The 13,738-nt window shown below is 66.4% G+C and overlaps 1 protein-coding gene across 1 annotated transcript in view; it reads left to right on the top strand.

The window, feature by feature from the left end:
* Acsf3 (acyl-CoA synthetase family member 3) overlaps positions 1-1,314 on the top strand; it is a 36,018-nt gene extending 34,704 nt beyond the window's left edge. Inside the window, exon 10 of the mRNA XM_042702287.1 lies at positions 918-1,314. Coding sequence (XP_042558221.1) covers positions 918-1,032 — 115 coding nt within the window. The 3' untranslated portion in view covers positions 1,033-1,314. The remainder of the gene's footprint in view (positions 1-917) is intronic.
* The last annotated feature ends 12,424 nt before the right edge of the window (positions 1,315-13,738 follow it).

Below are 13,738 nucleotides of genomic sequence, written 5' to 3'. Positions count from 1 at the left end.
GAGGCCCCTCACCGCAGCCGGGGGCCGCACACGTTACCGCCGCAGCCCGGGCGCCGCACACGTTACCCGCCGCAGCCCGGGCGCCGCAGGGTCCCTGCACCCCGGGGCCCCACAGGCCCGCACCCCAGGGGCCGCATACGTTACTGCCGCACCCCGGGGGCCCCACAGGCCACAGCCCAGGCGCCGCAGGGCCCCTGCACCCCAGGGCCCCACAGGCCCGCACCCTGGGGGCCGCAGGGCCCCTGCACCCCAGGGCCCCACAGGCCCGCACCCTGGGGGCCGCAGGGTCCCTGCACCCCAGGGCCCCACAGGCCCGCAGCCCCTAGGGTGCCCCGTTCCACCAGCAGTGCAAGGGACAGGAATCAGTTGCCACAACAAACAGAAAGCCAAAGATGTAGTTCAGCGTTCTCTTAAGTTGAAATCAGTTTAGAACTTTACCATAAAGCAAATGCCAGATCCCGGTGACCGGCTGCATGGATGGTCGGAGGAGTAGTCAGCCAGCCACGGTGTGGGACTGGTCCCCCTCTGTGTGGGACCAGCAGCACTCCAATACCTGAACCAGACACACTACCATCCCTTACGGACACAGAATGGTCACAAAACGCTGGTGATGAGGTTCTATTAATTTATGGGAAAGCCAGCTCATCAAAAGTATAGTTATTTCAGGATTACAAGGCTAAAACTCACCAGTCAATCTGTGTCTTCTCCAAATTCACCAAATAGAAGCCAAGCAGTGCCCACTCATCTGGGGGTTCTGGGCCGGGGGCTGGCGCCTGGTCTGGGAAGGGTCTCTGGCGACAGAGGCAGAATGTCCGGAGCCCTGTGGCCGGCCCGGGGGAGGGGGCGGGGAGGCCCGGGCTGGGCCCAGCTGTCCTGCGCCCCGGCCGGACCCCACCTTGGGCTGTGCTTCCCTGCAGAGACCTCCTAGTGCCCTACGCTGTGCCTTCCGAGCTCCTGCTGGTGGAGGCAATCCCAAGGAACCAGATGGGCAAGGTCAACAAGAAGGACCTGGTCCGGCAGTTCTACTCGTGACTGCCACCGGAGGGCCAGCCAGGCCGAGCCTGGGCAGCAGGCTCCCCTCAGGAGCACCGCACGCGCCATGGCAGGCTGAGACCTTCCCATGGAGACCCAGACCAGACAGCGTCCAGAACTTCCCGGAGGACCGTTGCCGCTCGGTGGGCCCAGATCCCGTCCCAGCCAGGGGTCCCAGCCCCATGACCCCGGCTCCTGCCCGGGCCTGGTGAGGGTGCCCCACCCAAGGCTGGTCCCAAAGTAGTCGCTGAGACGAGATGAAATAAAGGTGGGAGAAGACGAGCTGTGCGTGGATCTCACCCGTCTGCATGGTGCACCTCCCAAAACACGGTGTCTCCCGCCTCGGGGAGACCCCTGCTCACTGCTTCTGGGACGGCCAGGCGCAGCGAGGGCCCCGGCCCCCAGGCAGCACCCCGTGTAGCAGCTGCCTGGCCTGTCCCAGCCATCCCAACGGGGGCCGAGATCCCGCCTGCAGGGACGGTGCTCCCTCCCGCGGGGACGGTGCTCCCTCCCGCGGGGACAGACGGTGCTCCCTCCCGCGGGGACAGACGGTACTTCCTCCCGCGGGGACAGACGGTGCTCCCTCCCGCGGGGACAGACGGTGCTCCCTCCCGCGGGGACAGACGGTGCTCCCTCCCGCGGGGACAGACGGTTCTTCCTCCCACGGGGACAGACGGTGCTCCCTCCCGCGGGGACGGTGCTCCCTCCTGCAGGGACGGTGCTCCCTCCCGCGGGGACGGTGCTCCCTCCCGCGGGGACGGTGCTCCCTCCCGCGGGGACGGTGCTCCCTCCCGTGGAGACAGAAAGTGCTCCCTCCCATGGGGACAGACGGTGCTCCCTCCCGCGGGGACGGTGCTCCCTCCCGCGGGGACAGTGCTCCCTCCCGCGGGGACGGTGCTCCCTCCCGCGGGGACGGTGCTCCCTCCCGTGGGGACAGACGGTGCTCCCTCCCGCGGGGACGGTGCTCCCTCCCGCGGGGACGGTTCTCCCTCCCGCGGGGACAGACGGTGCTCCCTCCCGCGGGGACAGACGGTTCTTCCTCCCGCGGGGACAGACGGTGCTCCCTCCCGCGGGGACAGACGGTTCTTCCTCCCACGGGGACAGATGGTGCTCCCTCCCGCGGGGACGGTGCTCCCTCCCGCAGGGACAGACGGTTCTCCCTCCCGTGGGGACAGACGGTGCTCCCTCCCGCGGGGACAGACGGTGCTCCCTCCCGTGGGGACAGACGGTTCTCCCTCCCGCGGGGACAGACGGTGCTCCCTCCCGCGGGGACGGTGCTCCCTCCCGTGGGGACAGACGGTGCTCCCTCCAGCGGGGATGGTGCTCCCTCCCGCAGGGACAGACGGTGCTCCCTCCCGCGGGGGCAGACCGTGCTCCCTCCCGCGGGGACGGTGCTCCCTCCCGTGGGGACAGACGGTGCTCCCTCCCGCGGGGACGGTGCTCCCTCCCGCGGGGACAGACGGTGCTCCCTCCCGCGGGGACGGTGCTCCCTCCCGCGGGGACGGTGCTCCCTCCCGCGGGGACAGACGGTGCTCCCTCCCGCGGGGACGGTGCTCCCTCCCGTGGGGACAGACGGTGCTCCCTCCCGCGGGGACAGACGGTGCTCCCTCCCGCGGGGACGGTGCTCCCTCCCGTGGGGACAGACGGTGCTCCCTCCCGTGGGGACAGACAGTGCTCCCTCCCGCGGGGACGGTGCTCCCTCCCGCGGGGATGGTGCTCCCTCCCGCGGGGACGGTGCTCCCTCCCGTGGGGACAGACAGTGCTCCCTCCCGCGGGGACAGACGGTGCTCCCTCCCGCGGGGACGGTGCTCCCTCCCACGGGGATGGTGCTCCCTCCCGCGGGGACAGTGCTCCCTCCCGTGGGGACAGACAGTGCTCCCTCCCGCGGGGACAGTGCTCCCTCCCGCAGGGACAGACAGTGCTCCCTCCCGCGGGGATGGTGCTCCCTCCCGCGGGGACGGTGCTCCCTCCCGTGGGGACAGACGGTGCTCCCTCCCGTGGGGACAGACAGTGCTCCCTCCCGCGGGGACGGTGCTCCCTCCCGCGGGGATGGTGCTCCCTCCCGCGGGGACGGTGCTCCCTCCCGTGGGGACAGACAGTGCTCCCTCCCGCGGGGACAGACGGTGCTCCCTCCCGCGGGGACGGTGCTCCCTCCCACGGGGATGGTGCTCCCTCCCGCGGGGACAGTGCTCCCTCCCGTGGGGACAGACAGTGCTCCCTCCCGCGGGGACAGTGCTCCCTCCCGCAGGGACAGACAGTGCTCCCTCCCGCGGGGATGGTGCTCCCTCCCGCGGGGACGGTGCTGCCTCCCGCGGGGACGGTGCTCCCTCCCGCGGGGACGGTGCTCCCTCCCGTGGGGACGGTGCTCCCTCCTGCGGGGACAGACAGTGCTCCCTCCCGCGGGGATGCTGCTCCCTCCCGCGGGGATGCTGCTCCCTCCCGCGGGGACGGTGCTCCCTCCTGCACAGCACAGCCTTGTCTGGGAGGAGCAGAGCGTGTTGTGCAAAGACAGCACTGTGTGAGAAGTTGGCATCGGACCATCGCACCCCATGTGCATAACCTCCCCAGTGTGGGCCGGGCGGAGACAGCAGGATGCCGCGGAGCGGGCGGCACAGAGGCCCTCGTGGTCCATCCCCAGCCCAGCCTCGCGAGCCGCAGACCTGCCTGGGTTGGGCTCCGCGGGCGGAAGGGCCCAGCCCTCGCTGGGACGGCCCCTCGCTGGCAGGAGGCGGGGTAGAAGGCACCCTCAGTCTGGCCCCAAGCCCAGCAGGGGGAGGGGAGGGTGGACACGGTGCTGCTCGGGTCCAGAGTCTCAGCCTTCAGCCTTCGCCAGGTCAGACCACGAGCCATCCGACACCACTGAAAGAGACGGGAGTTAGAGCGGCACCGACACGTTGGCTCCAGAAAGTGCTGTCTGTGCTGTCTGGGGGCTGATGGGGTGGAGGGACGTCAGGCCGGGGAGGGGCCCGCAAGCAGAGCCCTGCCCAGGGCCTCCAGAGAAGGGGCTGCCACGCCAGGACTCCTTCCCTCCTGGGGCCCCAGGTGGGACAGCTCCCGTGTGAAGGTGTCCAGGAACCCAACCCTCCGGGGACACAGCCTGCACCTGCCAGCCCGGCCCCAGCACCAGGCCAGCCTCTGAAGACCGGCCGGGAGTCACACTCCCCGGGCCCCACCAAGCAGCCATCGAGAGGGTGAGCTGTCCAGGGCTAAGGGCGTGGTCTCCTGGGTGGTGTGCAAGAAGGCCGAGCCCAGTGCGGCCAGGCCCAGGGAGAGCTCAGGTCTGAGGGCCACACCTGGGCCTGAGCGGCAGGGAGAGCCACAGGACCCAAAGGAATCCACAAACTCCATCAGCACCCATGGGGCCCCAAGGAGACCCTTCAGGAAAGGGTCTTAGGCTTCCCTCAAAATCCAGATGGGAGCCGGGCGCCGGCGGCCCACGCCTGTCATCCCAACTACTCAGGAGGCTGAGATTGTAGGATCACGGTTCAAAGCCAACCTGGGCAGGAAAGTCTGTGAGACTCTGATCTCCAATGAACCACCAGAAAATCAGAAGTGGCGCTGTGGCTCAAGTGGTAGAGCGCCCGCCTTGAGCTGAAGCGCTGAGGGACAGCGCCCAGGCCCAGAGTTCAAGCCCACGAACGGACCCAAAACAAGAAAAAAATTCAGATGGGAAAGTGGAGAGGCAGAAGCAGCCAGCAGTGCCTGAGGGAGGGACCGGCCTGGTCTGCTGTCCTACCAAATCCCAAGACAGGGGCCGGCGAGGGGGGGCGTAGTGGGGGGAGGGGCAGGTACCGGGAGGGGGGGCACAGAGGCAGAAAGGCAGAGGAGTTCAGAGAGGCAGAAGCTGCTGGCGGGATGGAGGAGGCCACACGCTGCACGCTGGCGGGATGGAGGAGGCCGCACGCTGGCGGGATGGAGGAGGCCGGCCGCACGCTGGCGGGATGGAGGAGGCCGCACGCTGGCAGGATGGAGGAGGCCGCACGCTGGCGGGATGGAGTAGGCCGCACGCTGGCGGGATGGAGGAGGCCGCACGCTGGCGGGATGGAGGAGGCCGCACGCTGGCGGGATGGAGGAGGCTGCACGCTGCACGCTGGCGGGATGGAGGAGGCCGCACGCTGGCGGGATGGAGTAGGCCGCACGCTGGCGGGATGGAGGAGGCCGCACGCTGGCGGGATGGAGGAGGCCGCACGCTGCACGCTGGCGGGATGGAGGAGGCTGCACGCTGCACGCTGGCGGGATGGAGGAGGCCGCTCGCTGGCGGGATGGAGGAGGCCGCACGCTGCACGCTGGCGGGATGGAGGAGGCCGCACGCTGCACGCTGGCGGGATGGAGGAGGCCGCTCGCTGGCGGGATGGAGGAGGCCGCACGCTGGCGGGATGGAGGAGGCCGCACGCTGGCGGGATGGAGGAGGCCGCTCGCTGGCGGGATGGAGGAGGCCGCACGCTGCACGCTGGCGGGATGGAGGAGGCCGCACGCTGCACGCTGGCGGGATGGAGGAGGCCGCTCGCTGGCGGGATGGAGGAGGCCGCACGCTGGCGGGATGGAGGAGGCCGCACGCTGGCGGGATGGAGGAGGCCGCACGCTGGCGGGATGGAGGAGGCCGCTCGCTGGCGGGATGGAGGAGGCCGCACGCTGCACGCTGGCGGGATGGAGGAGGCCGCTCGCTGGCGGGATGGAGGAGGCCGCACGCTGGCGGGATGGAGGAGGCCGCACGCTGGCGGGATGGAGGAGGCCGCACGCTGCACGCTGGCGGGATGGAGGAGGCCGCACGCTGCACGCTGGCGGGATGGAGGAGGCCGCACGCTGCACGCTGGCGGGATGGAGGAGGCCGCACGCTGGCGGGATGGAGGAGGCCGCACGCTGGCGGGATGGAGGAGGCCGGCCGCACGCTGGCGGGATGGAGGAGGCCGGCCGCACGCTGGCGGGATGGAGGAGGCCGGCCGCACGCTGTCCTGGGAAGGATGGGGCCCCTCCCTGGGAGCACTGCAGAGCACACAGACCCTCCCAGGCTGAGGGCCTCTGTGAGGGCCGCGAAGCGCTGCAAATAGGAGGCTGGGGTGAAAGGGGTTTGCTGATTGACTGGCTTACTTATCCTAGCACTCGGGCTAGAACTCAGGGCCTCTCCTTCTTGCTTGTTTCTTTCACTCAAGGCTGGTGCTCTGCCATGTGAGCCACAGCACCATTCAGGCTTTTTGCTGGTTAGTTGGAGATAAGGGTCTCATGAGTCTGTGGCTTTGTTCCCATGATCTTAAGGGAAGTAATACCAGCTGTAAGCTGACCATGTCTCATTGTCCCTAGACTGTCGGGCTTCAGAAAATACTCAAATAATACAGTTCTATTAAAGAATGCACCCAGGGGCTGGCAAGGTGGCTCAGTGGTAGAGTGCTTGCCTAGCACGCATGAAGCCCTGGGTTCAAGTCCTCAGTACCACATACACAGAAAGAGCCAGCAAGCCTGGCTCCAGGAAGGTCGACTGCCCCCAGGATGGGACCAGCATGACGGCCCAGAGCCAGCCGAGTACAGGGCCAGATGCCTGGGCCTGGGAAAGAAGACCTCCAGGTTTCCACCCTGCAGCCTGGATAAAGAGCCCAGAGGAGGTGGGGCAGAATGGGGTGGGGACCCGGCACACGTTGGCACACGCAGCGGCCACTCGGCTCCCGGGGCACGGTGGTCGGGCAGGGGTGCACAGCTACACTCAGAGCAGAGGTCAACCAAGACGTCAGCAGAGCCATGGGACTGGCGCCTAGGGCCAGGCTCCCAGTGTCTCCACCCTGGCCAAGCAGGGGCCGAGGTGGAGCCCCCTGGGAGGAGCCCGGGGACCCCCACGGATGCCGGGGCCTTTGCTGTGTCCGCCAGCGGGCGTCGGGCTCGCGGCCTTGCTCTGCGCCACTGCCTGGGACCCGGGACCCACCAGGTGACTCCAGTGCCATCTACTGACCCGGAACTGCCCTGAAGTGCAGCCTCTGCCTGGCCTCTGCCAGCCAGGCCTGTCTGTGTGGAGAAGGCCAGCCCTGGGCCCAGAGGCTGGAGCCGGTGACAGGATTCTGTGATGGCAGCTGGTTTAATCTGAGCAGCCATTAATGGGATTTATATGGCTGTTTGGGGCTCTTCACTCCCAAGTTTGTCACCAGTCCACTTGATTTTGATTGAGAAACAATGATGCCCACTTGGGGAGCCGGCGGGGCGAGGGTGGCCCAGGAGCCCAGCCTCCCTCCCTTCCCTCCCTTAAGAGGCCCCAGCTTCCCAGGAGGTGAGGCAGGAAAATCATGAGTCTGAGACCAGCCCTGGCAAAGCTAGACTATCTCCAAATACAAACAAAAGGGCTGAGGACATAGCCCTCACTTCAGACCCAACAGGTGGAGTAGGAAGGAGAGGCCCAGAGCTCCTGGGACCGGAAGAGCGTCTAGAGAGAGGAACCTTGGGGCCTATGGCAGCGCTAGGCCAACCCCCTGCCTGCCCAGCCTTCAGGACGAGGCCACAGGTGGGCAAGCACCGGACTCAGCACCGCTGCCTGCCACGCACACACCAGCCACCCAGACAGTCTGGAGAAGATGACCATGGACAAACACAAGCCACTGTGAGCACAGAACACCACAGCACCCAGTGTGACCACAGAGCACCACAGCACCCACCAAGAGCACAGAGCACCAGAGCACCCACCAAGAGCACAGAGCACACAGCACCCACCAAGAGCACAGAGCACACAGCACCCACCGAGAGCACAGAGCACACAGCACCCACCGAGAGCACAGAGCACACAGCACCCACCAAGAGCACAGAGCACCACAGCACCCACCGAGAGCACAGAGCACACAGCACCCACCGAGAGCACAGAGCACCATAGCACCCACCGAGAGCACAGAGCACACAGCACCCACCAAGAGCACAGAGCACACAGCACCCACCAAGAGCACAGAGCACACAGCACCCACCGAGAGCACAGAGCACCAGAGCACCCACCGAGAGCACAGAGCACCACAGCACCCACCGAGAGCACAGAGCACACAGCACCCACCGAGAGCACAGAGCACACAGCACCCACCGAGAGCACAGAGCACCACAGCACCCACCGAGAGCACAGAGCACACAGCACCCACCGAGAGCACAGAGCACCACAGCACCCACCGAGAGCACAGAGCACCACAGCACCCACCGAGAGCACAGAGCACACAGCACCCACCGAGAGCACAGAGCACCACAGCACCCACCGAGAGCACAGAGCACCACAGCACCCACCGAGAGCACAGAGCACACAGCACCCACCGAGAGCACAGAGCACCAGAGCACCCACCGAGAGCACAGAGCACCACAGCACCCACCGAGAGCACAGAGCACACAGCACCCACCAAGAGCACAGAGCACCAGAGCACCCACCGAGAGCACAGAGCACCACAGCACCCACCGAGAGCACAGAGCACCACAGCACCCACCAAGAGCACAGAGCACACAGCACCCACCGAGAGCACAGAGCACCAGAGCACCCACCGAGAGCACAGAGCACCACAGCACCCACCGAGAGCACAGAGCACACAGCACCCACCAAGAGCACAGAGCACCAGAGCACCCACCGAGAGCACAGAGCACCACAGCACCCACCGAGAGCACAGAGCACCACAGCACCCACCGAGAGCACAGAGCACCACAGCACCCACCGAGAGCACAGAGCACCACAGCACCCACCGAGAGCACAGAGCACCACAGCACCCACCGAGAGCACAGAGCACACAGCACCCACCGAGAGCACAGAGCACACAGCACCCACCGAGAGCACAGAGCACACAGCACCCACCGAGAGCACAGAGCACCACAGCACCCACCGAGAGCACAGAGCACACAGCACCCACCGAGAGCACAGAGCACACAGCACCCAGTGTGACCACAGAGCACCACAGCACCCACCGAGAGCACAGAGCACCACAGCACCCAGTGTGACCACAGAGCACCACAGCACCCACCAAGAGCACAGAGCACCAGAGCACCCACCGAGAGCACAGAGCACACAGCACCCACCAAGAGCACAGAGCACCACAGCACCCACCAAGAGCACAGAGCACACAGCACCCACCGAGAGCACAGAGCACACAGCACCCACCAAGAGCACAGAGCACACAGCACCCACCGAGAGCACAGAGCACACAGCACCCACCGAGAGCACAGAGCACCAGAGCACCCACCGAGAGCACAGAGCACCACAGCACCCACCAAGAGCACAGAGCACCAGAGCACCCACCAAGAGCACAGAGCACCACAGCACCCACCAAGAGCACAGAGCACACAGCACCCACCGAGAGCACAGAGCACCACAGCACCCACCGAGAGCACAGAGCACACAGCACCCACCGAGAGCACAGAGCACACAGCACCCACCGAGAGCACAGAGCACCACAGCACCCACCGAGAGCACAGAGCACCACAGCACCCACCAAGAGCACAGAGCACCAGAGCACCCACTGAGAGCACAGAGCACCAGAGCACCCACTGAGAGCACAGAGCACCAGAGCACCCACCGAGAGCACAGAGCACCACAGCACCCACCGAGAGCACAGAGCACCACAGCACCCACTGAGAGCACAGAGCACACAGCACCCACCGAGAGCACAGAGCACACAGCACCCACCGAGAGCACAGAGCACCACAGCACCCACCGAGAGCACAGAGCACCACAGCACCCACCGAGAGCACAGAGCACCACAGCACCCAGTTGAGCTCAGTCTGTCCAATCTTTCAGGCAGCAAAGACTTTGGGCCCCAGACCTCAGTGTTTGCCACGGTCTTCCCGCTGTGCCCTGCTTCCCTTCCAGCCCTGGCCCGGGTGGTCTGCTGGCACAGCCAGACTTGGGAGGGTGGTTACGGGGTCTTCCCTGTGCTCTCCCACACCCTCCGCTGGGTATCCTGGCCTGGGCTCCTGGCCCCTGCCCCCTGCCTGTGCCCCCTGCCCCCTGCCTGTGCCCCCTGCCCCCTCCTGTGCCCCCTGCCTGTGCCCCCTGCCCCCTGCCTGTGCCCCCTGCCTGTGCCCCCTGCCTGTGCCCCCTGCCCCCTGCCTGTGCCCCCTGCCTGTGCCCCCTGCCCCCTGCCTGTGCCCCCTGCCCCCTGCCTGTGCTCCCTGTCCTCTGCCCCCTGCCCTCTGTCCTCTGCCCCCTGCCCCTTGTCCCTTGCCCCTTGCCCTGTGCCCCCTGCCCCTGCCTGTGCCTCTAGCCCTCGGCACCCCACCCCGTCCTGCCCCCCCTCAGCAGTGGGAGAGGCTGCCAGGCCTCAGCTTCAGGCTTCAGGGTGCCCCTCCCCAGGACCCGGGTGCCTCCCCTTAGCTGTCCTCCCTGTGGGTGGAGAGGACAGATGGCAGAGGAGAGTTGTGGAGGAAGGGGTGCTTGAGGGACAGGAAACCTGGGTGGGGACGCGGGCCCGCAGGGCGTCCGGCTCATGCAGATGGTGGAGGGCCGCGGGGACTCATGGGGATTGGACAGCCCCACCTCCACGGCCCAGGCCCGCAGAGGAAACACCTGTGTGCCACCTGCATTTCAGGGGGTTACCCAAACACGCCCCACCACGCGGGGCCAGGCCCGGCTCGCTGGCTGCAGCTGCTGTGGTGCACCCGGCGTCTTGGTGAGGGGTGTGACCGTAATTTTTTGTTGCTGTTTTTTGGTTTGTTTTGTTCTGTCAGTCGTGGGGCTTGAACTCAAGGTCTGGGCGCTGTCCCTCAGGGCTTCCGCTCAAGGCGAGTGCTCTACCACTCCAGCCACAGCGCCACTTCTGTTTTTCTGGTGCTTCATTGGAGATGAGTCTCTGGGCCTTTCCTGCAGCCAGCGGGAGGGTTGGAAGTGGAGGCGGTGAGAGGCAGCAAGGCGGGCGCCGCTGCCACCGAGCAGGGTGGGTGTCTGTGTTTGGGAGCCAAGTGTGGACCAGGATTGGCAAAGAGGGCACCTTCCTGCCCAGCTGTGCCCGGAAGGCTCCTGCTCAGGCCGGTCCCCTCCCCCGCCCCTTCTCTGCTTCCCTGGAGCCACACTGCCCCCTGCTGCTCCTGGCTGGAACCTCCGGGCATCTGTGCTCCCGCAGAGCCACGCGCTAGCACACTCCACGTGGCAGGGCTGAAGGGTGGGGTATCACCCAGGGAGCCTGTCCTGGCTGGGCCTCGCTCGGGCTGGTGTCTGGCAGGCTCCTCTGTTCCCATAGGCTCACATCAGGGCCGCCAGGCATGAAAAGCCCTCCTCCAGCTGGCAGAGGCTTGGAACCCTGGAGCAGCCTGGGGATCGTGCCCCAAATCTTATATAGAACCCTAGCTGGCTCCCAGGTTCCAGGAAAACTGGCTCAAGGTCCTCAAGATGCTAGGTCCTGAGCGGCCAGCAGCGCTTTCCCGGGGCAGCGCCTCCTCAGCTAGGGCCCGTCTTCCGTGTTCTTCTGGGTGGTTACTGCTATTATGGTCTGTTTGGTGGCACTGAGGATCGAGCCAAGGACTCCTGGAAAGTTAGGCATACACTCTCCCACTGCACTATTTCCAGCAACCCTCCCTTTATTTTTTATTTTTATTTTTATCTTTGTCAATCGTGGAGCTTGAACTTGGGGCCTGGGTGCTGTCCCTGAGCTTTTCTGTTCAAGGTAGCACTCTACCACTGTGAGCCACAGCACCACTTCCAGTGTTCTGGTGGTTAATTGGAGATAAGAGTCTCACAGGTTTTCCTGCCCAGGCTGGCTGTGAACCACGATCTCAGATCTCAGCCTCCTGCGTAGCTGGGACAGCAGGCGTGAGCCACCACTGCCTGGCTTCCAGCCCCTTTTTATACTTCATTTTGACCGGGGTCTAAGTTGGGCGGGCCAGCCTTGAACTTGTGATTCTCCTGCTTTAGCCTCCCAAGTAGCTGTGGTTACAGACATGCCAGTCCCTACTTTTAAAACAGACTTAACAAATGACTTCTGTGTTTGTGAGGTGACATAGTTTTCTGTATAAACGGGCACCACCCCTCCAAGGGGGGCCCACTTGGTCTCCTGCAGTGAGGCCCCACTGCCACCAGGGGGCAGACGGTAGTTGGAGACGGGACACTCCATCCACCAGCCCTCATTTGGTCAAGGAGAAAGTTAAAAGTTCCTCCAAAACTAGGAGCCCTGGTGGGACCCCCTCCCCCCCGTGCCCCTCCCCCCACCGCCAAGGCAGCTCAGGCAACCCACGGGACCCAGGGGCTCAGAACCCCCCCAGACCCTCAGCAGGGTCCTCCCTGCCTGCCCTGCCCTCGACAGGCCCCCCGGGCACAGGGGCACACCCCAGCAGACACACACCTGCTCCCCCCCCACCTCCCCAGCCCTGACGGCGGTGGTGCTGGACCCTCCCCCCAGACCCTCAGCAGGGTCCTCCCTGCCTGCCCTGGCCTCGACAGGCCCCCCGAGCACAGGGGCACACCCCAGCAGACACACACCTGCTCCCCCCTCCACCTCCCCAGCCCTGACGGCGGTGGTGCTGGACTGTCCACGCTGCCCAGCGTGGCAGTCAGAGACGGAAGCTTGCCATGTGGAAGGATGGTTGGTGTCCCCACATCTCTGGAAAAGAAAACTGGAGGTGACCACCCACTGCCTAAGACGGATCCCTGGACAGGACCTCCACGCATGGAGCCCCACGCTCCCTTCCTATGCCTGTGTCCAGCAAGAGGAAACAGGCCTCAGGAAGAGCATGCTGCCCAGGGCCTGCTCCCCTGGGTCCAGCCTGGGGGCCCGCCCTGCTCCCACTTCCCGGGAGTCTGCCCAGACCCTCCCTGCTCCCAGAACATGGACCATAGAGACCCCTCCAAGGAAGAGCTTGACCTGGTCCTGTCCCGAATGTCTAAAGCAAGTTCAAGGGTGGTTGGAGGTGGGAAGGGGCCCCCAAGCACCGGGGGTGGGGGAGGAGTCCCCCAAGCACCTTTCTGGGCCGGACAAGCAGGGCATTGCTTATCCTACATCTTTATTTCTGAGGCAGAAGCCACAGCCTCAGAGAGCCCTTCCGCAGCTCCTGGGGTCTGTAACGGGAGGCAGGAGTCCCCCGGGGGCAGGGCTCCTTGCCAGCCAGGGCCTCGGGCTGCTGCCGCCCTCCTGCCTGTGTGGGGCCGAGTCCTGCCGGGAAGCAGCCTGGCCTTCCCTCAAGCAGGCCAGGCGCAGATGGTGCCCGCACCTGCCCACCATCTGACAGGAGCAGAGGCGCGGCAGCTCCTGCACGGAGAAGATGGGTCCCCAGGACAGCCCCTGGCAGGGGTGGGGCCCGATGGGGCCTGGCTTGGTCAGCTGTCTGCTCATCGCCTGCCTCTGGGGTCCCGAGCCCAGCGCAGCAGCGAGGGGCCGCCCCCCAGGTCCAGAGGGCCTGACACAGATCGGGGCCACGCGAGGTGGGGACTCGTGAATGGGGGCGAGGCCCCACGGAGAGCGAGCGCTGGAGCTGGGTTCCGGGGGATCCGGAGCCCTGTGGGCGACCGTGGAAGGACCGCGAGTCAAAGAAAGGGGCCCTGGAGGGGGGGCGGTCAGGGGAGGGGGCCAGAGAGACGGATGGGCAGGCCGGCGGGGGAGCAGAGCCCGCACGGGTGGGCGTCCCGGACACAGCGGCCCGCACGGGTGGACGTCCCGGACCCACCGGCCCGCACGGGTGGGCGTCCCGGACACAGCGGCCCGCACGGGTGGACGTCCCGGACACAGCGGCCCGCACGGGTGGACGTCCCGGACACAGCGGCCCGCACGGGTGGGCGTCCCGGACACAG

The sequence above is a fragment of the Dipodomys spectabilis genome, unplaced genomic scaffold (genome assembly GCF_019054845.1).
Source record: "Dipodomys spectabilis isolate Male_0828 unplaced genomic scaffold, ASM1905484v1 ptg000318l, whole genome shotgun sequence".
In the NCBI taxonomy this organism is placed as follows: domain Eukaryota; kingdom Metazoa; phylum Chordata; class Mammalia; order Rodentia; family Heteromyidae; genus Dipodomys; species Dipodomys spectabilis.
This window is presented reverse-complemented; position numbering and strand designations above follow the sequence as displayed.